General features: G+C 31.8%; 1 protein-coding gene across 1 annotated transcript in view; it reads left to right on the top strand.

Annotated features, from left to right (window-relative positions):
* LOC111003071 (collagen alpha-1(X) chain) overlaps positions 1-23,871 on the top strand; it is a 49,326-nt gene that overhangs the window by 13,795 nt on the left and 11,660 nt on the right. Inside the window, exons 3-16 of the mRNA XM_045628087.1 lie at positions 10,147-10,195; positions 10,535-10,560; positions 11,032-11,097; positions 11,342-11,473; positions 12,349-12,543; positions 14,145-14,297; positions 15,336-15,453; positions 15,859-15,942; positions 20,081-20,133; positions 20,553-20,759; positions 21,175-21,318; positions 22,057-22,146; positions 22,454-22,682; positions 23,387-23,458. Coding sequence (XP_045484043.1) covers positions 10,147-10,195; positions 10,535-10,560; positions 11,032-11,097; positions 11,342-11,473; positions 12,349-12,543; positions 14,145-14,297; positions 15,336-15,453; positions 15,859-15,942; positions 20,081-20,133; positions 20,553-20,759; positions 21,175-21,318; positions 22,057-22,146; positions 22,454-22,682; positions 23,387-23,458 — 1,618 coding nt within the window. The remainder of the gene's footprint in view (positions 1-10,146; positions 10,196-10,534; positions 10,561-11,031; positions 11,098-11,341; positions 11,474-12,348; positions 12,544-14,144; positions 14,298-15,335; positions 15,454-15,858; positions 15,943-20,080; positions 20,134-20,552; positions 20,760-21,174; positions 21,319-22,056; positions 22,147-22,453; positions 22,683-23,386; positions 23,459-23,871) is intronic.

The following is a 23,871-nucleotide window of genomic DNA, read 5'->3' as shown; positions in this document are numbered from 1 at the left end:
TGTTTTTCGCGAGATCCCTTTCTCTCTCTCAATCTTTCTCACTATTTGGAATTCAGGGAAATTGAGATGGGAGAGAGTCCCACCTCTAGCTCTATGTGACTGTGCGTAATGCGACGTTCTCTTTATCTCACTTTCTCTATATCGCCCTCTCTTTTTTCTTCGGCAAAAACACAGAACATCTTCGTGACGCCAATATCATTATTATTGCGTTTCATTCGTAAAAACATTACCCTCATACGCCTAAAGAAGTTTTACTTGAAAAATATATGTTATCATTTTATCAGGTTTTTTGAAATTTTCGTTATTTCCAATTTCTAAAACTATATCTCATTGAGAAGCGTACGTCTACTTATTTCGTTTATTTACATTATCTCATTTTTGCATATAAAATATAATAATGTAAAATAAATAATGGTACGAAATGTTGTCCAATGTAAGAGCAGGTCAAGACAGCATAGGTCAACTAGTCATTGACAAGTCTAGTCGAGTTTATCTATCACTAGCTGACCTGGCGAACTTTGTTCCGCCTTAATGGCAATAAATAAGCAGTTTGGGTTTTTTTATTGGAAAAAATACAAAAAAATTAAATACCTACATTAATCATTCATTATTATTTCTGTATTTTAGTACATAGGTTGCTCTTCCCTTAAGTACCTTGTGATACACATTTTTTCATTTTTTGTTTTATTATCAGGCGCAAAAACAAACAACGCTGATGGTCTTCCGACCCGTGAACATGCCACGTATAATTGACCATGGGAAAAACATGAATGTTCTAGATTTAAACCACAAACTTTTAAGGATTGGCCTTGTGATTTGTTGATGGTCATGGCAAATGCAAGACGTATCGGAAATTGAAGTCTTTTAAATTCAAACGGCATATCGGTTGGGATCATCGGGATCCTCGGAATAAGAACTTCCTCACCTTTGAATTTTCCTATCATTATCGTAGCGTAAATTACATTGTTCTTCAATTTTCTAACCACCAAACGCATACCATTATGTAGTTCAGGTCATCTACATCTTTATTCTTTTTCTTCTTTTTTATCAGTAAGCAATGTAACTCTCATGTTTGTTGTCAGCTGCAGTTTCGTCACATAGCGCCATAGATTTGACGACGATTAGTAGATCTTGGAATTACTGGCAGTATTTGGCGGAAATCGCCAGACAGTAAAATCATTGCTCCTCCAAAACATCTCGATTCATTGCGTAAATCTTTTAATGTTCGGTTAAGTGCTTCCAATGCACGTTTATGCGCCATTGTGCATTCGTCCCAGATGATGATTTTCGATGCCGCTAAAACTTTGGCCATTGCTGAGTGTTTTGCAATATTACACGTTGGTTCTCCAATAGTTTGAAGATTTAACGGTAATTTTAATTCTGAATGAGCCGTACGGCATCCTTCTAACAATGTGGCTGCTATTTCAGAAGAAGCAACTGCAACCGCTATGTTGGATCTCGCCCGAACAGTTGCTAAAACTAATGACATGAGGAATGTCTTGCCAGTTCCACCAAGGGCATCTAGGAAATATAAACCACCATTTTCATCATCGTTTGCCTTCATTAAAGTATCATAAACTTCCTTTTGTTGGTATTTCAACAGGGGTACATTCGTTTGAACTACTAAATCTAATTCCTGGTGATCATATTCACGTTCCCGTTCCAATACTCGATTAAATGCGTCATTCGACAACAACAACAAATAGAAACATTCATCATTCTTTGGATGAACTGTATACATACGACAATACCGAGTTTTATAGTTCTCTTCACTGTTTATACGAATGGGCAATAGCACTATCATTATAATTAAATTGTAAATTGTAAAAATAATTAAACGTATTTATTTAATAGAAATATTTTGAATATTGATTTCTTACAAATATCAAATTGTCATATATACGTCATTACATAGCTGTCATTATACGTCAATTACATAGCTATCATTTGCGTTTTATTATTCCAAGTCTGATTCTTATTTGTTATACCACTTTTTATAGTGACTGACGTTTCATGTCAAGTCCCACGGGAACGCTGTCGAACGGGATAAAAAGTATCCTATGTCCGTCTCCTGGCTCTAAGCTACCTCCATACCAATTTTCACTCAAATCTGTTCTTTCGTTCTTGAGTTATAAGTGGTGTAACTAACACGACTTTCTTTTATATATATAGATTAAGTATGTCTCGAGTCCATACATACAAAGCCACCAAAGCGGTTTAATGGGGACAGTCTCGAACCTATTTAGAACCGACAGGAAAATATAGTTTTCGTATCTCTGATAAGTTGGAAAATAATTAATAATTTCGTGCCTCATTTATTCGATTCAGATTCGATTTCCAAACTCTTGTCAGCGGAAATTATATTCATTTCTTTACATAGACAACTTGTAACCGTTAAGAGTGGTATTTTGAATAAAGAACGCAAAAGTACTGACTACTGTTTGGTTCCAAAGCAATGAGAAACTATTAATTACTTGATAAAATTATTTAGAAGTTTGGTAAAGAAACTGGTATATAGGTACTATAACACAACGGAATAATATACTTACAAAAGCAAAATTTTCAGTTAGCAAGTATAAATATAAATTAGGTGGTATACCGGTATTGCAAGATAACTCGGTAAAATTATACTGTAAAATGGTCGTAAATTTGTTAGTATAATTCTGAGGATTGGTAAATTCTTAAAAACGATTCTTATATCGTTTAATGTTAACCCAAAACTAGATATTAAGAATAACGAATCAAAGACACTGTCAAGTTCACATACTTATCTCGAAACTATTGTGAGCAACCAATATACATTGTAGATATTTTATTTAAGTTAAGTACTTTAATTGTTCTACGTACATCGTCACTTCAAATTCATTACATTACAATCTAATGAAATATAATAACTATCTTGCTAAAAACGATTTCAATTAAGTCAAAAATATTTATACTTAAAAGATTATTTTTTGCCTCCTTTGCCTATGTTTTGGGTTTATTCCAAGCTGGTGTCCTCACGATGTTATCCTTCAACGTTCGAGCGAATTTTAAATTCGCTCATAGAAAGAAAGTCTAATGATGCACAGCTAGGGATTGAACCAACGACCTCAGGGATGTGAGTCGTACGCTGAAGCTACTAGTAGATGAAACGAACCATATATACATACAAAGCTTAAATTGTTTAATTTCTCCGGAACAGGAAATGTCCTTTAATTATTTTACCTTTTTGTATGAATATCACTTGAAAAAATTCTAAAAATAATTTAAAATGTTCAGTGCTCGATGAACGTAAACTGTAAAGATAAGAGCCGCTGTAAGCTTTCAAGTAATTTAGCAATTACGTCATCTGTATATTTTTGAATTTAAAATGAGCGCACGAAATCCAGCCTATAAAATTATTTTCCCTTTATATTTGCTATTTTTCAGCCCATCGCGTTTATTAGTTTATAAAATATTTTATTACGAAATAATGACTTGTTTTAAAAAATGTTTCGTTATAATTTAATTGTATGTATGAACCGTTTGAAAGTTTTTCGACACAGTGGCCTAGTTTTAAACAATGAAACGACACTCACATACGTTTGTTTTAAAATTGTTGTGTTGCCGCTGTTTCTTTATAATCTAACTTTTATGATTTACTTTAAATTTTAATTGCAATGTAAAAAGTATATCATAGTTTGTATGGCATCATATTTTGTCCTAAAGTAGGAATCGAATAATTAATATAAACAGCGAATATCCATTTAATTTTCTTATCTATGGCGATTTTAACTCTGTGAAAATATTAATAAATGTTAATAAGAAATATAAGGTTTAATTATTATTTCTTCTTTTAACTGTTGTGGTTGTTTCAAAATATTTTGATATAATATACTCGTGAAATAAAATAAAGCGGCAATACATACGAAAAAACATTTGACTATCTTATTCCAAATGTAATAAACTGGCAACGAGCACTAACTAACTATATAACAAGAAACAGTATTAAATTTAAATAAAAAAAAGTTAATAAATCAATGAAACAATTATAAAATTATGCATATGATTAAATTATTATTCCAATATAGAAATACATCCTATATTCGAATGAGAATTCTCGTCAAGAACAGATTTCTTGTACCGGCTATCTATGGCGGATCAAAGTTTCAATTGGTTTGTGTCGCATTATTTTTAAGGTTATAATTTTCTGGTATATATGTGGCCTTAGTACATAATTATTTAGATCTGTGGCCCTCCTGGTGGACAGAAAACTGTGTCCAATTTGTGTTACCACCCCACCATCTTCTATTCTATTTTAGACTATGTATACAATAAGAAATAAAAATATGTCAGAACCTTTACTGTAAGAGCAAATTAATTGCGCACATAAAATTAGGAAAAGATTGGTCGATGCAGGCAATTTCTTGATTCGTTTATTTCATAAATCTTGTATTTTTCCTTTATGTACGAATATACAATTAGTGTGCCGAGCGTTGGCATGTATTTGTAAATTCAATCTGTCACTTTTGCGAAGTGAATTTAATTTATATTGTGTTAAAAATATTTGTATTAAATTTAAATTGAAATAGGACCAATCTTTAATTTTAATTTATTTTGTTATTCTTTATTACTCAAGATGTCATATGTCACATGGTGTAATGGAGGCAGCTTCTTACAAACGTTGTGTAAAAGAAAAAACTTGGCGATTGATAAGAGTGGCGGAGAGTTTATAGCCAGTTCTTCTCTTCCGTTCTACGCCCTTGATTTGAGAACTGGCAGCAAATGTAAAATTAGAAGCATTTAATGTTTATTTATATTTTTGACGTTCATATGTGTACATTATGTTAACTACTTAAACAAATGATTTTGAATTTGAATATTGTGTTCTTTTTTGGATTTTTATGTTCTCTTTTAGTTTATGAAGAGGTCGTGCTGCGGCAAATCCTTTTTTACAACTAAAATTTGATAAAACAAAATCATTATTCTAAATTACGACTGACAATATTATAAAAAACACGCATAGTAAAATTGTACAAACAGAGGAAATTTCAGAAAATGAGAATTGATTGTGTTGAAAAGGCATTTAATCAAAATTAACGTTTGTAGCTATTTAATATGAATCGAAACAATAAATAATGCTAGAACGAGACATTTTGATGATGAATGAACAGGGAACCTTCGTGACAGGAGTCATTAGTACCTAGATCCTTAAAAAATCATGACCACTAAAGGAATGAAAAAATTTCGTCTGAAATGACTCGTAAATAACTTAACTATTTTTGCCTTTGATATCGTAATGGAACATATAGAAGTGGCTGGGAGATTGAACACATTTTTTTTCTTTTGCAAACTTACGAGCTGTGTAATGATTGGATCAATTTCTCCCGCAAAGAAATATAAGCCTTATATTTCTTTCTCTTTAAAACTGAACCTTAGCCAAATCCTCGAGTCTCAATCGCAAAATAACCGATCGTTTCATCGTCCTAGAAGCTAACAGTGGCGCATTAATGCACAAATTTTAGTGATGGACCAAATCCAAACTATTCCATTCAACTGGGATTGAAAGCACGAGGATTTAAGTTACTAGTAAATGATTACTTTATAAATAACACAGTAAAATTGTACTTACTTTCCATTTCTGAAATCTAAGAAGAACGTCTTAGTAACACTATAATATTATAAGGCCAAAAGTTCCATACTAGTATCTATTAATAAATTTAAATCAGTATAAAGCACAGTTTTATACATACACAGTACAGCTACAGTATATGATACTGTAGGCACTTATTGGCACTACATTGAGAAGTATAAAAACATTATGAAGTCTTCAAAAGTAATTCCCTCTTTACAATATTCACAAAACAAGACAGCGACTGAAAATGGAAAGGATAATGCTATTCAGAAAGATCGCCCTCCAAACATGTGTGTTTCGTTAAATCCCAGGTGTTTATATCTAAATATTGTTAGGGAGAACTGACGATTTCTCTTTACAGTGTATTTTTTATTATCTAGTGCGATATTGGAATGAAACACGTACGTATCAGATAATTATTACCGTAAAAATCTCATATCCTTGGAATCAGTGTTGGCCTAGTGGATTCAGCATTGCATAATACTTGTAAGTAAGATGAAGGAAAACATCGTGAATAAAACCAGAATGCCCTAGACCCAAAAAGTCATGACTGCGTGTGTCAAACACAGAAGTTCTGATTCCTATATTGCTCTTAGAAGAAATAAACGAAATTTTGTAGAAATATAGCGTTGTTTTTTCTAAGATATGAAATGATAGATATGTAATCAGGTACTTACAACATTTGTCATGTTAAATACGCCCTGATATATTTATTAAAACCAATACATATGGCTGGGTGCCAGAAGTCAATTCTGCTATTCCCAAATTATCAATGTATATTATGTAAGTAGTTTACAGTTTACAATACATTTCGACCCGCCCGACTTCGCACGGGTGCAATGCTGATACTAAATACACTACAGAACGTTGTATATAAAAATGTGGGTTATCCATAAGAGATAGACATATACCATCACGGACTTTTCTGTAGACCTTTTGAATGTGTACAATACTTAGTACATTATTTTGATAAAACTCGTAGGGTTCAACCTGCGTTTGCAATGTAAGCGGAAAAAATTTAATTATTTACGACATCACATTAGAAACCTCAAAATAACAGTACCTTTCCACTATTTAATGGATGTTATTATGCATATAAACCTTCCTCTTGAATCACTCTATCTATTAAAAAAACCGCATCAAAATCCGTTACGTAGTTTCAAAGATTTAAGCATACAAAGGGACATAGGGACAGAGAAAGCGACTTTGTTTTATACTATGTGATTAGTAACAAGTTTGTTTTATAAATATAATTACGACGAGACGGATAAAAATCTAGCAGTACCAAGTACATTATAGTACCATTACGTTCAGCCCATTTTCATAACTTAATTTCCGGAGTGAGGCTAAAAACCTAAATACACACAATTAGGTTTCATAAAACAAATTTAACACTCGTAAGCTATAAACAAATGTTTAGTCGTAGTTGAGATAGTTAAAGTTTTACTTCTTTTGGCACATCAGGAAAAAATTATGAGAGTAAATTTACGATGCGCGCGCTCACCGTCACAAAAAAAGACACTCGCACACCGTCACAAAAAAATGACACCCTGAAGTTGGAATAGTCAACATTTTAGAAAAAAAAACAGCTAATTCTTTCATTACATAGAAATATTTTTTTGTGATATTTAAACTTTATTTAACTAGATATAAATGTGTTATAATAAATCATTCAATGTTTTAAATTCCTTTTTCTGTTGTTAGTGCCATTTTTCTACAAACATATTATTCTACATAAGGCGGACATGTAATTTTCTCCAGGTATCCATTATACAGCATAAATCATTTTGTTGACACATTTGACTTAAAGTCCAATGCCCCCAAGTGGGGCAGAGGGCACTCAGCGTAGAAAACCAGCCTGATAAGTCCTGGGCAGCTTTCTTAGTTTTACTCTACGTCATTCCAGCTTCCTACGATGCCTTATCTCCAGTCTGTTTTGGTCACGTTCTGTTACACCTTGAGAAATTCAATCGAGGGCTTGCTATGCAATGTAACTTTGATCCCTTTGGAGCCGTCCCACCCATTTCCACTTTCGACATTTTTTTAACCTATTTATTGGGTAATAAATATATTATAATAATAATTGCATTTTGTTGCTAGATATAAAAACCACGACGTTTCTTTAAAAAAAATTGTATATCAATACATTTCTTGTTGAAATTATTTTAGTGCTCTACCAAAAATATTTCCATCTGAGAATATGGTCTGAATTTACTCGTTACTATTGAAAATTCCTACAATTTTCCAGTTTGAATTTTTGCCTTTGTACATTACCATAAACTAGTGTAGCATACAAATATTCAGGCGAATGTTCTTAAGAGAAAAACGCGAAGTATTCGGTTCCACATTTGTTCCTAAAACTTCTACCAAAACAAAACTCAAAGACATCCGAATTCGGATTGTTTCAATACCATTTCTAAGCGGATGTATGAATTATTTATATTTATCTAAGTTCCGAAGCCGGGCGTGACTTGACTTTAAGTAAATATTTTTCTTCTAATATCGCATGTCTCAGTTCATTAATCTTGTGTCAGTGTTGAAAATGTAATGGAAAGCTTTCTGGGAAATACTCACTTTATTTACCGGTTTCATTATGATTATAATTTATTGAAAATTGTATTTTCTAAAGAAAATTAATAAAGGATTTTCCACGAATGTTCGTTGTAAATTATTTTGCAATAGTTTATAACTTCATAATATTTTATATGTTCAGAATAAATAGTTAACAAGCATATAAAACTTTTGTTATAAATGTTCTGGAACCTATTTCTAGTAGAACACAAATTAGTAAAGGCGTAAAAATGTATTTCTCTAATAGGGCTCTATGTTATGAACGATCCATATAAATAGGATTTCGTTTAGACATAATATAAAGCGATTAATATCACTAAGTATCATAGAAGTTAATAACCAAATATTCTTTATTGGAACAGCCCCATAAAACCAATTGCAAAGATAACAAATTAAATATTTATGAGTCACGAATGGTAATTTTAATTAATGACATTTCCTAATTGTCATTTATGAACCCATTTCAATGACGATTAAGAGCAATGTATATAAATTACGATGACAAAACAAATTTCGCCAACTTATCTTTGTATAAAACGAACACCAAAACTAAGTGTTTTGTATCACGGAATACACCCATTAGACCAGGTCAGTTGTCCACAATAATTTGATGATGCTTTTTAAGACTTCACTATGATTGATGTTATACTTTGTACATTAATATTGTAATAACAATATTTAATGTGCATGATATCAAGCTTATTGGTATAAATATGAAAATAAAGTAATGTTAGACGGTGTTTTTATAAATGTTTTTAAGTCTACTACGTATCTACGAGTAGTTACGTCGAAAATGTCTGTCGAACATGCACAGGACGATCCTTAAAGACGGTCCTTCAAGAAAAGAGCGTACAAATTCTTAAAAGGGCGGCAACGCACTCGCAAGCCCTCTGGCATCAAGAGCGTCCATGAGCGGCGGTAACACTTAACATCAGGTGAGCCTCCTGCCCGTTTGCTGCTCCTGTTTTATAAAAAAAATATATAAGTGAAATATATTTTTCGGTCTAATACCATACTATCTACGCCATATTTTAGGGAGAGAGACCCGACGCATAGACGCCGCCACAAGCAATGACATTTAAGTGAGCATGACGATCCTTGAAATGTGGACTTGGCTACACAAGAAAATAGTAGTAATACCAATTATACTAAAATAATTTACATTTTCAATTAAACAAATTAATACAATCACATAAAAATGCCTCAGTTACAAAAAGTAAATTGTGAAAATATCGTACTCCAACGTTATGAGATTTTCTTCATCATAAATTACCAAAATTATGAATTATTATTACATGCGTTACAGAGCATGACAATAGCGATATGACCTTATTAAGACCATTATATTACATGCGGCATTACTTACGTTGACATTCTTAAATTTTATCCCCAGGGAAATGTCGTGATTTCGCAGCGTACGTTCTCGGCAATAACTCAGTTTGAATTACGTAACATTATAATAATTTTAGCTAAATTATTCTCTAACGCAATTAAAAAAAAATCAGCTTAATTGGGACGATCAAAAAAATGAATCCAACTGGGCTTATAGAAGGTATTTATTAAAAACAAAATAATAATTCTATCATTAGATGTAATCTAAGTTTGTCAATTTTAAATTTTAAATTTTTTTAAATTTAATTTAATTTGTAAATCAGTTAATCAACGGAATAGTTATCGATGTGTCTGTCGTCATATCTTGCTACAAACTTCACAATAGTTAAGATTGCGTGTGGTATCAAGAAATAGTCAGTGTTTATGCCTTATATGCGTTGCATCTAGTATAACTAACAATACTATAGAGAATAAGTAACAACAATTGCAATCTAAAAACCAAATTTAAATGCTCAAACACTACAGTATCGCTAAAATATTTTTGATCAATCTCGCTGAGTCCACTTCAATATAATGCCGCAATAGCTGCAGTAACAAAACAAAATGGAATCGTTCAACAATGGTTAATGGCGCTTTATTTATTTCAGGTGAATCCAGATGAAAACCGATTACCCATCGTATCCCACTCTTCGCCATGTGAGTATTCGCCAAACTGAAATTGACAAGTGTTTTACGAGCGCTCGTTTTTGAAACGGTTATTTTGAATTTAGAACGTTTTAGTTCGTTTTTATCTAGTTGGAATATTCACACATTTTACTAGTTGTTAGTTAGTTTAAAGGTAAAAAATATCATGTAAATGGCTAAAAATACGAAATCTGTGATAACATTTGGATTTTTGTTTGGTTACTTTGTATAGACCATTAATAAAATACATTGATTTTCATATTCTACAAGTTACAGCAATACTATAATGCTATATGTTTTTATAATGTAAGTTATTTTTTAATATCTTTCTAACTATATTTATGTTTATAGTTGTTCACAAAGGACAGAAAGGCGATGTAAGTATATTTTACAGTATTATTCTAGCAGCTAGACTTCAATTACTTTAATTTAAACCCTAAGATTTAAACCACAACAGTTTTAAACTATTAGTAGCTTCTGATTTTCCTTTGTATATTACTATCGTTTTAATCTCCTAGAAGACTGAATTGTTTCGCTCTTGATTCTTTTAATACCTTCCGGTCAGAATGCCCGATAAGGATATACATATTTTAGTAATAAAGCACAAACCAATTACAAGAAGACATTAATAAAACATTACAGATTTAGAAGTTTCTTATTTTTTCATCCGATTCATTCTCCATAACGTGTGTTACAAACATATATTAAATGCGACGCGTGTTGAAATAATAAAACACATTTAAACAAAACAACCGGAACTGTCTCAATAAATTCATGAGATAACAGACTTCTTGTCCCGTATGTATAATATAAAAGATGATATCATTTTGAAACTTTGTATTGTTCAGAGATTAGCCGAGGACGGAGATTTGGGACCTTCCGGAGCGGGAAGACCGGAACGGCCTAATACCAATGTATGTTTATATTCTATTTATTCTTGGATTTAACTTCCGGCCTTGGTCAAAATCTGAATTTGCATAAGTGTTTGTTTGCGATTGTATCTTTGAATTTATATCGGGTACTATGAATTTTGTTCAAAGCATGTCTATCATGCTATGATTTTTATGTAAGCTGTAATACGACTGTATTGAATTCCAACTTTATCTGATTTTATTCTTACCCTTTATTTAGTGAATGCTACATTTGTTATATCCACAGATATCATCTCAATGCAAATGCAGCATCAACGACATATCCGTAATGCTGACGAACATACCAAGCATGCGTGGTCCTCCAGGTCCTCAGGGACCTACTGGCGCAGATGGTACTACCGGGGCACCTGGAAAAACGGTACGTACTTTTCTTCTTTTGTTTCTAATAAAATATCAGGAAATCCTGTACCATATTATTTTGTTGGGTTGTTAATTTAAGATATTGTTAGAAATCGGAAGAAAGACAATTATAAAAAGAATACAAATTTGAAATTAATATCAAATAAAAAAATAATAGATTATTTTGCCTACTGTACTTATTTAATCCACGTTATCGCTAAATAGTCTTAGATATTATCACTGTAGTCATATGTGTCAATGGCACGACGACTCAAAGAAAATGTCAATGTGTCAACAACTTGCTTTCCTATAACTATATATTTACTGTAAATACAGCATCATCTATGTACTATGTAGGTGCAACTGTATGAGATTAAGGTTGTTATTTGATATCTATATAATAATTATCAATTCCCGCATTTGATAAATTATGTTCATATACCTCTCCTGCATGGTTTTTATATATTATATTATATACTTATACCGCGGTAACCACTTCTAGAAATATATGTGGGTGGAGTATCTCTTTAATGTTACCAATCATTGCAGGTAGACTGATAAATAGTTTTGTAAAACACAGTTAATTTCTATAATGTACCTGTGAACTGTAAATTCCTATTATTGGTAACTTTCTATTAATAATTGTCATTGATAGTTATAACACGGATGTTACCCTACAACACTTGTTCTTAACGCCAATTAAATATGTATGTATATTGTATACCTTGAATTTATTTCACCCTGCAACAGTGACTCTAACTAACCACATATGAATAAATGATTTTTGATTCTTAAATTTTGTAAGTCGAAAGTTGAATAAAATTTGCATTTTTTCAGATACAGACAATTCAGTCTTGTATTTTTTTAGAGTATATAAAGCTTTTCAATAAATAGGGACAAATGGGAGAACAAGGGCCACTTGGTCCAGCAGGACCAAAAGGTGACAGAGGAGATAGAGGTGAATCCGGTATGCCAGGGGTTGAAGGACAACCAGGTCCAAAGGGGGAACCTGGATCTGATGGTACTCCTGGGCTTCAGGGCCCACCTGGGCCTCCTGGACCTCCTGGACCTGTCACTCCAACCTTATTGGTAAGTAAGCTGAGCTTATATCTTCTTCTTAAAATAATAATAATTACTACAAAATAATATAGAAGATAATAATAAACTACCCACAAATATAAAAAAATATTACTTCTTTCAAATCATTCAAATCGAAGCTAAGTGAAAATTTAAAAGTAATTTTGGTTAAGCAAAACTACTTTTAAATTCATTTCTTATAATTACTTTTGGTTCATATTTCTTTGGTTGATTTTTCTTTTAAGTTTATTGTATGTACTATCTGTATATTGTGATTATTGTAAGAACGACTACAATGTTATGTTAAACTTAAGTGTTGTTCTCAAGCAAGTATCTTTTGTCTTTTTTGAGAAATAAAGTCTTTTAACCTACAATGTAATTGAGCAGGTTTGCTTTTGTTTTATTAACTTATTGTCAAAGTACCCTTAAATAAAATGTTTCAGTTGAGAAAGAAACTAAATTATACATTTTGTGACCCAAATAAAACTTTGTTTCCACTCAAACGAAATAGCCTATTTGAATAATTGAGCATTATACTTCTTTGCTTAGAAATCAAAGAAAATTGATGTGAACGTTATATTTGAATTATTCATATCTGAATCTTCCTAACAAACTTGCTCTGTCTAACTAAAATCTCTTTCAAATTCTGTGTATTGGTAATTTAACTTGACTTAGCATAGTAAAAGTGTAGGGATTGCTGACACGAAAATTAAAAAAAAATGTATAGGATTAAACTATAATTTTTTTAAAACAAATGATTATATAATTTCAACAAATCTACAACATTAGTTATTTTACTTTATACTTTTAAAGACGTAATTATAATAATAGCCTTTATGCAGATACATTTTACATTTTTTATTTACATTTAAACAAATTTCCATTTTAATCCTCTTCTAGTATATCTGTGTGTCAACCTAACAAAATCTATTCAATACTTTTAACTAAGTGGTACCTAATTGTGCGATGGTGTAAAAGTGAGGGTATGTAAGTGATGGTGTGTCAGATGTGTGGTTTAATCAGATTATATTTAATCTATTTTGTAAAATTATAATGGTATGTATTAACTTTGCTTAACGCATTGATATGTATCTCAGAGGTTCACGGCAAATTCATTATAGTACCGAATTGGTAGAAATCAATGATACAAATTAATTATATCTATTTGGATCTGAGACAGGGCAAAACTATTTAAGTCTCGAATTTCAAACAAACAGTCATAATAAATCAGTATGTTGATATTTTCCACTTCAACAAAGAGGATGTAAAATAACATTTAAAAAGGCTCGAAGACTTTGACTTTGTTTAGAAGTAAAAATTTAGTTCATTCTGAAAAATTATTTGTCGTTTGTTAATGTTATATAAATATTATATAATATATAATAATGTTAATTTTCTATTAATGACTTACTTATGTTTTCTGTTTCATATTCATTTATCTATGTAATCTGCTTTCGCTTTGTATATTTTCTAAGTGTTCTGTTTAGAATATGTATGTTAGCTGTAAGGTTTTTTATAAATAAATACATCATTTTGTAGACTAGTTCAAAACGTTACAACAATCCATCTCGGCTAAACACCTTTAAACATAATAGTTCTCACTATTCTGACAGGAATCAACGGGATTATACGGGGCTGATAGGATCCCTGGCCCACCGGGGGATAGAGGTCCGATGGGTCTCGCAGGTCCACCCGGCGAAAGAGGATATACCGGCAATAAAGGGGAGAAAGGATTACACGGATCCAAAGGGGACAAAGGGGAAAGGGTGAGCAATTTATCATTATGACACCGAGTGACGCTTTACATGAAATTAATGATTGAATCCTGTTTCGTGTTTATTTCATCGTTTATTTACTTTGATTTTAATTATTCAGTGATAGCTTTAAAATAGGTATTTAACAGGAGAGTTAATGAAATCGTTAGATTCCTTAATTTACTTAATTTTGGGAGTATTTTGTGATCGGAACCCAAGCGTAAAACTAGTGCTTAATTAATTTCAAGTCTTTCATCCTTTGCTTTGATGAAAGTGCAAATATCCGTTCAATTTTAGCTTTGTTCTTTTATTGAGTTGCGACTTTTAAAGTCTGAATAAAAAATTTAACAAATTCCCTTATAAACACATTTTTATTACGTATGTTTAATTAACTACTTGCGGTGATTGGTCGTACTTGAATTCGTGAATGCGGTGATATTAGTTGTTTATACTACGTATTTGCGTGTTGTTCTCACGAGTATGAAAGGGCGTTCTCCTATTTCACCATGCCTCCTGCTGATAGTGGACAAATCTTTGTTTTTAATATATTTTATTATTCTTTATTACTCAAGATGTCATATGGAACATGATGGTTACAGCTCCTTACAAACATTGTGTAAAAAAACTTGGCGATTAAAAAGAGTGGCGGAGAGTTTATTCCCAGTTCTTCTCTTCCATTCTACGCCCTTGATTTGAGAACTGGCAGTAAATTAGAATCATTTAATTTAATGTATATTTCTTTTTTTTGACGTTCATAAGTGTACATTATGCTACCTATATGAATAAATGATTTTTGTTTGTTTGTAACATTATATAAATACAATGATAATAGTTTCTCGATAATAAACGAGATATTATGAATGAAATATTATCCTACAAAGTTATATAGAAACTTAAATAAACTCAAATTCACGGACGAAATCCGGAAATAAACTTCGCGAAAAGGCAATAACGGACCGGTTGACCCTCGTAACATTATGTGACTAGGAGCGAAGATTATAACTATGTTATAACCCTGTAAATGCGATATTCGTCATGGCTGTGTTATAGGGTTATACGGGAGCGCGAGGCCCACACGGCGCGAAGGGCGAACGCGGCCAAGCCGGTAAAGACGGGCTGCCCGGTCTCCCAGGCTCTCACGGCCGACCGGCGGAAAAAGGCGAGAAAGGTAACAAACTAACTGAACCATCAAATTTTATGTTTCACTATGCCTTTTATTTATGCGAGTGAAACGCGTTCGCAAGATTTTAGGGCTTTATAGCAACGATTCGGAAAATCTTTATTTCACAACTGGACCCTTGAGATAGGATTCCGTAAGAGTACCTACGCATTATTTATTGTTATACGTCGCTTTATATCTTCAATTGTACCGCTTGTTTCATTTTAGCTTCAAAGAGTTTTTTTCCATTGCTTGGGATATTTCTGTCTTTATAGCAATATAAACGTCTTTTATCTTTCTTTCATGCGATTTGAGATGGATGTAGGCAGTTCGTAATTGTTGTTTTGAATATTTTATACCCAATGTGCTTTTGTTCGTAAGGTTAAGTGGCTTATGTTTTTATTGCTTTTTAAGGTGGTCGGGGTCTACCTGGACCGCCGGGGCCTTCTTTGACTGCGGTTTCTGAAAATTCTGTACTGGGAGACCTTGCGAGAACAGGTACGGAGTTAAAAATTAATCGCGACACACATTTGGGATACATTATTTAGGTTTTGTACTTGGTCGAATGAATTTTTGTTCATAGGTTAATTTTTTGTTTCGAATACTTTTCGACATGCCATTTTGGATATAAAGTTACTTAAAACTTACTAAAAATACTATATTGTTCCTTATTTATACAGATAAGAAAATAATTACACATAAAATCACTTTAATTTAATAGCACTTCGTCGTTATCATATTAATTACATTATATATACCAGAAATGTAATGCGTTATGCTAATTATGCAAGGTATTATGGCAACTTATATTGTATAAGAGCCATTCTCCTGAGATTTCTATTCACATGACTGTTTATTAAATTAACTTAATCGAAAACTATTTTTAAAAATACAATTATGTTTATAGACAAGTAAAAAAGGTATTTAACAATGCGTACTCAACTTAATAAAGAGTTTCTACTACGAACGGATACGAATAAAAACAATATTTATCAAACACTACGTGCCCGCGATAACAATTATTTCCGGTACATTTTTAGAATTGTATTTTTTAAACCTCAATTTTAGCATACATAGTTCAATACTAGCATATAAGCAATGCAATGATTAGATAATAAGGTGCAATGAAATGTAATACTGTAATGACAAAAAATAATTATTTATTGTTGTTTATGAAAAATAATCAAAGTTGTTAATGTTATATCTTGAATATTATGAACTCGGGTAACGTGAAACGTTGGTACTTTATTGATTCAATATAATACTATACTATGACAATGTCATAGTTATATCTGTGTTCTGTCAATAGCTTCCTTATCGTAGAATCAAGTTAGTAACGTATATTTCTTTGTGGAGAAGTCAATGATCAGGGTTTGAACGCGAAACTCACATGCTTAACAACTTACAGACTTTTTTTATGGAGCTGCGAACCAACCCCTGACTTTTGCTTATCAGGGACCTCGTTTTGCTTTATTTATTTGTTCATTAATTCATTTATTTACAATTTTGTTTATTTTTTTTTAATTATGTTTCTTACTTTTATATTTACTTAAGATTTTACATTTATTAGTTTTCTTTATTTAAATTCTATATTTTCTTAGTTTATTTATATTCATATTGGTAATTTGTACTCATAATAACTTTACATTTATTTTACAGTTTACTTTCGCTAATATTTTTATTTATTTTAAAAAAATTACATTTCGGTCTTTTTGAAATAATTACATATTTCGGGTTCGTTAAATTTTACATTATTGTTATCTTTATTCTGTTTTATTACGTTTAACAATATTCCGAGCGCCCTTGACGGACATAAACAAGGACGTTTACACACTATAGTACACATAGACTATACGCACAACAATAGATTTATTTCAAATATATAGAAATTCGTGTGAACTAATATTTTTTCATATAACCTTTTTATTGCGTAAACTCCGAATAGCCCAAGAAATTACGCCACAGATAACGTGTCAATTGAATGACAATTGCAGTAATAACGTTGACCATGTCACTGCTGATAAACGAAGTTCAATATTAACGATCTTATAACATGTACTTAACGGAATTACTACAGGATATATATAAATAAACAACATTACAAATAAAACACGATTTACAATTATTGGGCGATCGGAATGCTACGAGTTTATTTATATTAAGACTTTTATAGATAAAACTAAATTGTACTTTTACGTATGTTATATTATTTAAAAGTAAACTTCAGGTATATAATAAAATTACTGGCGCTACTACCCTTAGCCTTACCTAAGCCTTAAGTTAGAAACTATTGAATATTGATTTTAATAAGTCAGTAAAACCTTTCGTAATATCACATACAAGTAACACCTTTAACCCAAACTTTCACTTACAATGTCTAAAACAAAATTCAAAATCTAAAGTCAAGAAATCTTTTGAAGAGTTCTCAAGTCGCAAAAGTTTTGATTGCTAGTGTTTCCGTAATGGCTTCGAAAACTAGTTTTCAAAGTTTACTCTCAATGTCAAATATACGCGTTCATACACAATTAAATTTTCATGACATTGGAACTGAACTGACACCGACCGACATTATGCCATATATAGACCTCTATAAATTGTTTATTGTTCACAACATTCGAATAAAAGCCGCAAATTAAATGCCTTAATGCAGATAAACTTTATACCCAGACCACAACGTTATATCCACGAATAATACTCATTTGCTAATCTGGTTATTACGTTGCAAAGATAAAAAGTCTAACACATCTTTATTTCCATATCATAAAAAAATACGCATTAATATTTCTTATATCTAAAACCACTATTTATTATGAGTAATGATATTTATAGAAAGTATAGACCCATTTCTTAATATAACCCAATGTACCGAAAACACGACATCCCATTCAATCAGCCATTGGAGCCTAAGTTATAATCCAGCGACCTACTTTACCAAATAATAGAATTAGTTAACCCAATATTAACAACTTACGGATTCGCGCCGGATATGAAACTTCGCCGCATAAGAGATTTTTCACTTAATCCTATGAAAGAAATTTTAAGCCGTAAATTATATCTTACATTTATTAATATTTAACACTTTCACTTTCAAATACTATTCCATGGGTACAAGTGCCTTTCAGATAACCAGGTTCTTTAAACAAATAAAGTTATTCAGAAGATAAAAGGTAATCTTAATGTACTTATAAAATAAATTATTATTTTACGCATCTCGTTGCATATTACTAATGTAAAGATATTTAGTTATTTATTATATATTTAAATATATAATAAGTAACTAATACTTTCATTAATTATTATCCAAACTATGCAGTTTAGATTTTAACTGTAAATTTAACATAAAATCATCTTGCCATCTTATAGTTTCATAAATTATAATCTAAACTACATAGTTTCGATTATAATTAATGTAATGTCTACTTTTGTTTACTTATATTTGTATATTAAACTTATTTTGTAATCAGAAAACTATTGCTTATAAGTAAGCACAGCTATATACCATACTGTCTAGATATATGTAGACAGTGTGAAATGGTATATAGATTCTCAAACAATACACTCACTCAATATTCATGAGAAACTTGACGTAGAACCACAGACATTTAAGCGGCACTAAACGTGTTCGCGAAACACCCTTCCCTAAATCCATTTTGTTGGTGCTCACTAATAACTCAATGTTTATGACTTTCCCATAACGTAAACGGAATATAAATGTAAGTGTAATCTCGCAAATACATTCACAGTTCACATTCTTAGATCGTATTTACTACACGTACTTCATATTTCTTGTGAACCTTTAATTAACAAATAACAAGCAAGCCGAAATGGTTTAGGATGTTGTCTTTTAAATACAAAACTGACAATTTCATATTTTTTTAATTCAAAAATACATTTATCAATGTATTTTTGAATATGGGTCTGTTTTAACCAGGGTTATTCAAATAAGGAATTCAATAGTGTTGTGTATTTACGTATGCCTAACTAGCTGACCCGGTTAACTTCGTTTCGCTTTACAGTCTAATAATATCGTTGTTACTTTAGTCAAACTTATTTTAGGATTTTATTAAAGTAATATTAATACAACTTTTTTGCAAATACAGAAATGTTTTATTGTTTTCCATTGTGAAAGGAGAATGGTAGTTTCACACATTAGGCCTCTTCTCTCTTACGCCAATTAATGTTAAAACACTATCTGCTATACAACATTTTTTAATGAGGTAATATAATGAATAAATATGTAAAAAAATCACACTTAACATGTCTTCGATCAAGATCAAAGCTTGGTTATGCATCTCTTCATTCACCTCAAGATTGAAATTTCTTGAAGTGACACGAATTCGATTTAAAAAGATGCGTAGTTTTGTCAACAGATTGGTAAAAGTAGTTAACTTATTTATTATTATTAAATTATCAGATTTTTAATTACTGTTTCTGCTATTCGGAACGGAGAAGAATACACCAAAAAAAAAATAACTGACATCGGTCCAGCCGATCTTGAGTTGTAAGGTGTAAATTTGTTATATGAGTTTATATTTGAAGTGAGTGCCAACAAAACTTTTCTTTTGTATTATTTTTTATGACATTAAAATCTCTCTTCCTTAAATTTGGTTATGTGATATATGATATTGTTATGTAGGGCCGCGAGACATCGCTAAACTCAAGGGTGATAAAGGAGAACGAGGCGAAAAGGTAATTATAAGCCAGATGTGACTAATAGCTTACTGTTCCTTTGTATTGTAAGATATTTTGTTCTAAATTGTTTCATAAATAATAATAAAATGCTGTCAAGATATTTAATAAGACTTTGCATAGTCTTTTGCTTCCACGTACTGTATTTAAAGTTTTGTAGCATTTAAATAAAGCTTTCTTATATAAATGAAACAATATTTTATTAATTCCTTTACTGTGGGAATTCTCGTAATTTAACGTTTTAAATACTGTACATGAGTGTAGTCAGCAAAAGTTTAAATACAGTAGGTATTAAAAAAATATTTCCGATTTGTTTAATATAAATAAAAATCTTTTTGTAATATATACGTAGATATTGGCTAGGCGTCATTAATTACGATATTTACGTTGAAGTTATTTAAATGATTTTTTCAAAACAGGGCGAAAAAGGAACGCGTGGTATCGAAGGTCCACAAGGATTTCCGGGTAACGATGGAAAGGCGGGGGAACGCGGAGATATTGGTCCCTCAGGACTCCCTGGGACGCAAGGTGCTACAGGATTAACTGGACCCAAAGGTGACAAAGGAGATTCTGGACCCCCCGGTCCTGTTGCCATATCTAGAGAAGAAGCTGTTATTATGACCAAGGTACTACAGAGTAATTAACATTTTAAATAATAATTCTTAATTCACCTCCAGAACTGGATTACATATAAAAGCCAAATGTCCAATCTGTAATCGGTTATGAAATACATAAGACTCGTAGCAATTATGATCGATTTTGACTTAGAAATATGATGAATGTAAGGACAGAAGTCAGTAAAAATTATTTCCATAGAATATTTTCTGACGGATAATAATTAACATTTTAACGTCACATTCATATAACATAAAAGTACATTTCTCCGTGTATATGTCTAATACAATGACACGTAGTTGTTTAATGTACCTACTTTAGTAGGCGAGATGTCATAAAATTTCTTTTGTTTCTGTGTGACAGCTTTAAAAGGTCGTTGCCCTTGCTTAGTGTGTTGAAATATGTACCTGCATTTTTTTGGACTAGGGTGATAAAGGTGAACCCGGTCCTAGGGGAAAAAGAGGTCACCCTGGAGCTCCTGGACCAAGAGGAGCGCCGGGTCTGCCTGGTCCCCCAGGAATTCCTGGTACTAATGGAGTATCTGGGGACATTGGTCTACCTGGGTGGACTGTGAGTATTATCAGGGTAGAATGCGAGTTCTGGTGAATAAAAAAAATATCAAATTATTATAACAATTTTAACTAGGCTAATGTTTTCTGCTGACGTAAGCGTAGGTTTACGCTTTCTAAATATTTCCCTTAATTACATCAAATTTGACTTATTATGTATTTAAATTTGACCGTTATTAAAAAATAGAATTCATGTAATGCAAGAATATGTTTTTTTTATATGTATATTAGCTGCCACCGCCAACTTCATTTCTCCTTAATGCCTAGCCTACCTTAAGTACAAACCAACATGGAACATTTTACTACTACAGAGAATGTTTAAAGTTTTTCTGTGATTTCTCTCTATATTAACCTTGGAGTTTACGTCAGCTTTTAAAATTAACAAATAAAAATAGGGGTTAATTGTAGAGGGGTGAAAATTAAGGGTTGTATGTATTTTGGTTTGCTGTATCATAAAAAAAATAAATCCCTTAAGTCTTTGTCTTTATCATGGACACCCGTTATCGCTTAAGGGTTCAAAAGATAAAAGCCGAGTCTTAGACCTACTGAATATGCATAACAAATTTCATAACAATCGGTCCGTCGGTACCGTTTCGGAAGAGTATATGAACTAACATTGTGACCGGGATTTTAAATATATAGAAATTTAACGAGATTGTATCAAGAATCATGATCGGCTAATCCATTAATTTAAGTACTTATATATATCTCGTAAATCCTAACAAATCGTGTTTAATAGGGTCCACCTGGGATCGCCGGCCCTCCGGGCACTCAGGGTCCAAAAGGTGAAAAGGGGGAGCCGGGAATTGCTTTAGCGGACCTTGAAAAGGTAAATCTGAAATTCAAACACGGTTATTGAGCGGAAACGAATAAATTAGACTACTCCATTAATTATCGCCTTTTTAGACCGGGGCGTGCCTCATTTTTTATTATTCGAATATGGTGTTTTGTTAAGCGAAATTCGGAGAAGGCTGGTTATAATTACGGTTTCCCTCTAATAAATTGTTTAACCTAAAAATATTATAAACTGTTTTTGGGGCTCAAAATGAATAATACTTTATTTGTATTGTACTAGCGATTGAATTGAGTAATCTATTTACACGAATTATATATTTATATCATTTTATTTTCTACAGTTGAAGGGTGATAAAGGTGAACGAGGTTTAGATGGAACTCCAGGTACAAATGGTAAGGAGGGGCCCCGAGGTCCACCTGGACCTCCAGGGACCTCTTCAAACGTTCAGTACATCCCTGTGCCGGGTCCTCCCGGGCCCCCGGGACCACCAGGAACAAGTAACACGAACGAACTTCCATTGGACACTTTGACAGATAGCCCGGGAATTAATCGTCTTGAAACAACGGCAGGTCAGTTTAAGTCGTATTTACCAATGGTTTATTCGTTTATTATTCTTGAATATAGAGTTAATGTAAAAAAACATGTGTTTACATAGCATTACGCACGCGTTAGAAATTATACTTCTTTGATTTAATAAGATAAAAATTTTTTTTGATTATTTTATCTTTTGCCTTATTCTACAAAAACTATAACTTAGCTAACTTCAGGGTGTCGGTTTTTTGTGAAGGCATGCACGCAAAAATTACTCTCGTCATTTTCCCGTAAAAAATTTCACGTAAAATTTCAAAAGACTCAGTTTCTGACGGCCCTGTAACTGAGCTAATATCAAAATTTGCATTAAAAAAACTAACCTCTTTTACCCCATTCTGCCTTTATAATATAGGGCCGGATAAGGATTAAGAGTGTTCAGGTAGAAAGATTTTCATACTGCCACCTCATTTTAGTAAAAAGAAACGTAGAGGGCACGTAGTCGTAGCGTTAATAACGGCTAGCTACGTGCGTTGTATTCGTAGCACCCAAGCTTTCGTAGCGTATGCGTAGCAACTCCACTTGGTATCTTAATGAGAGGACTTTGTAAATGGCTTAAGAATGGCTTTGTTTAAGAGTAGCCTTAGTCCTATGGCTATGGCTATCATTGAAAAACGTGTGAAGCATTGGACTCAGAAATCGCATGTCAATTAAAGAAGCAACTTAAAATATTATCATCTTTTAGGAAAACCGCGTGACGCACTGCAAATACTTAGAAATTTAAATAATTTGATGCAGTATCGACAAGGAGCGTACCGTAAGTTTCTTATAATTAAAAAACACCATATATTTAATTTCTGTTAGTAATAATAAAACTTTGATTTTTAATAATCAATGCCATTGTTGCATATTAGTTATGAAATGTACTAAATACTCAAATTTATCAATAATTACGAGTATTATCTTAAAAATACTGTCTCATAAGACTGACAGTGTTCAGTTGCGCTAAAAAGCCTCACTTTGCAACACACTGACACATTCAATCGTACATTACTTTAAAAGCCTTTCATCCGTCTCAGAGTTAATAATACAGTTATATTTATAAAAGATTCAAATTGTTCTTTATGAAATGAGTTTATTTATTAGTAAATTATTAAGTATATAAGTCATATACGTTATTTAATATATGTTTTATAGCAATATTTCCTACGTAAATGTATGCTGTTTTAT

This window comes from Pieris rapae, chromosome 4 (assembly GCF_905147795.1).
Source record: "Pieris rapae chromosome 4, ilPieRapa1.1, whole genome shotgun sequence".
Classification (NCBI taxonomy): Eukaryota; Metazoa; Arthropoda; class Insecta; order Lepidoptera; family Pieridae; genus Pieris; species Pieris rapae.
This window is presented reverse-complemented; position numbering and strand designations above follow the sequence as displayed.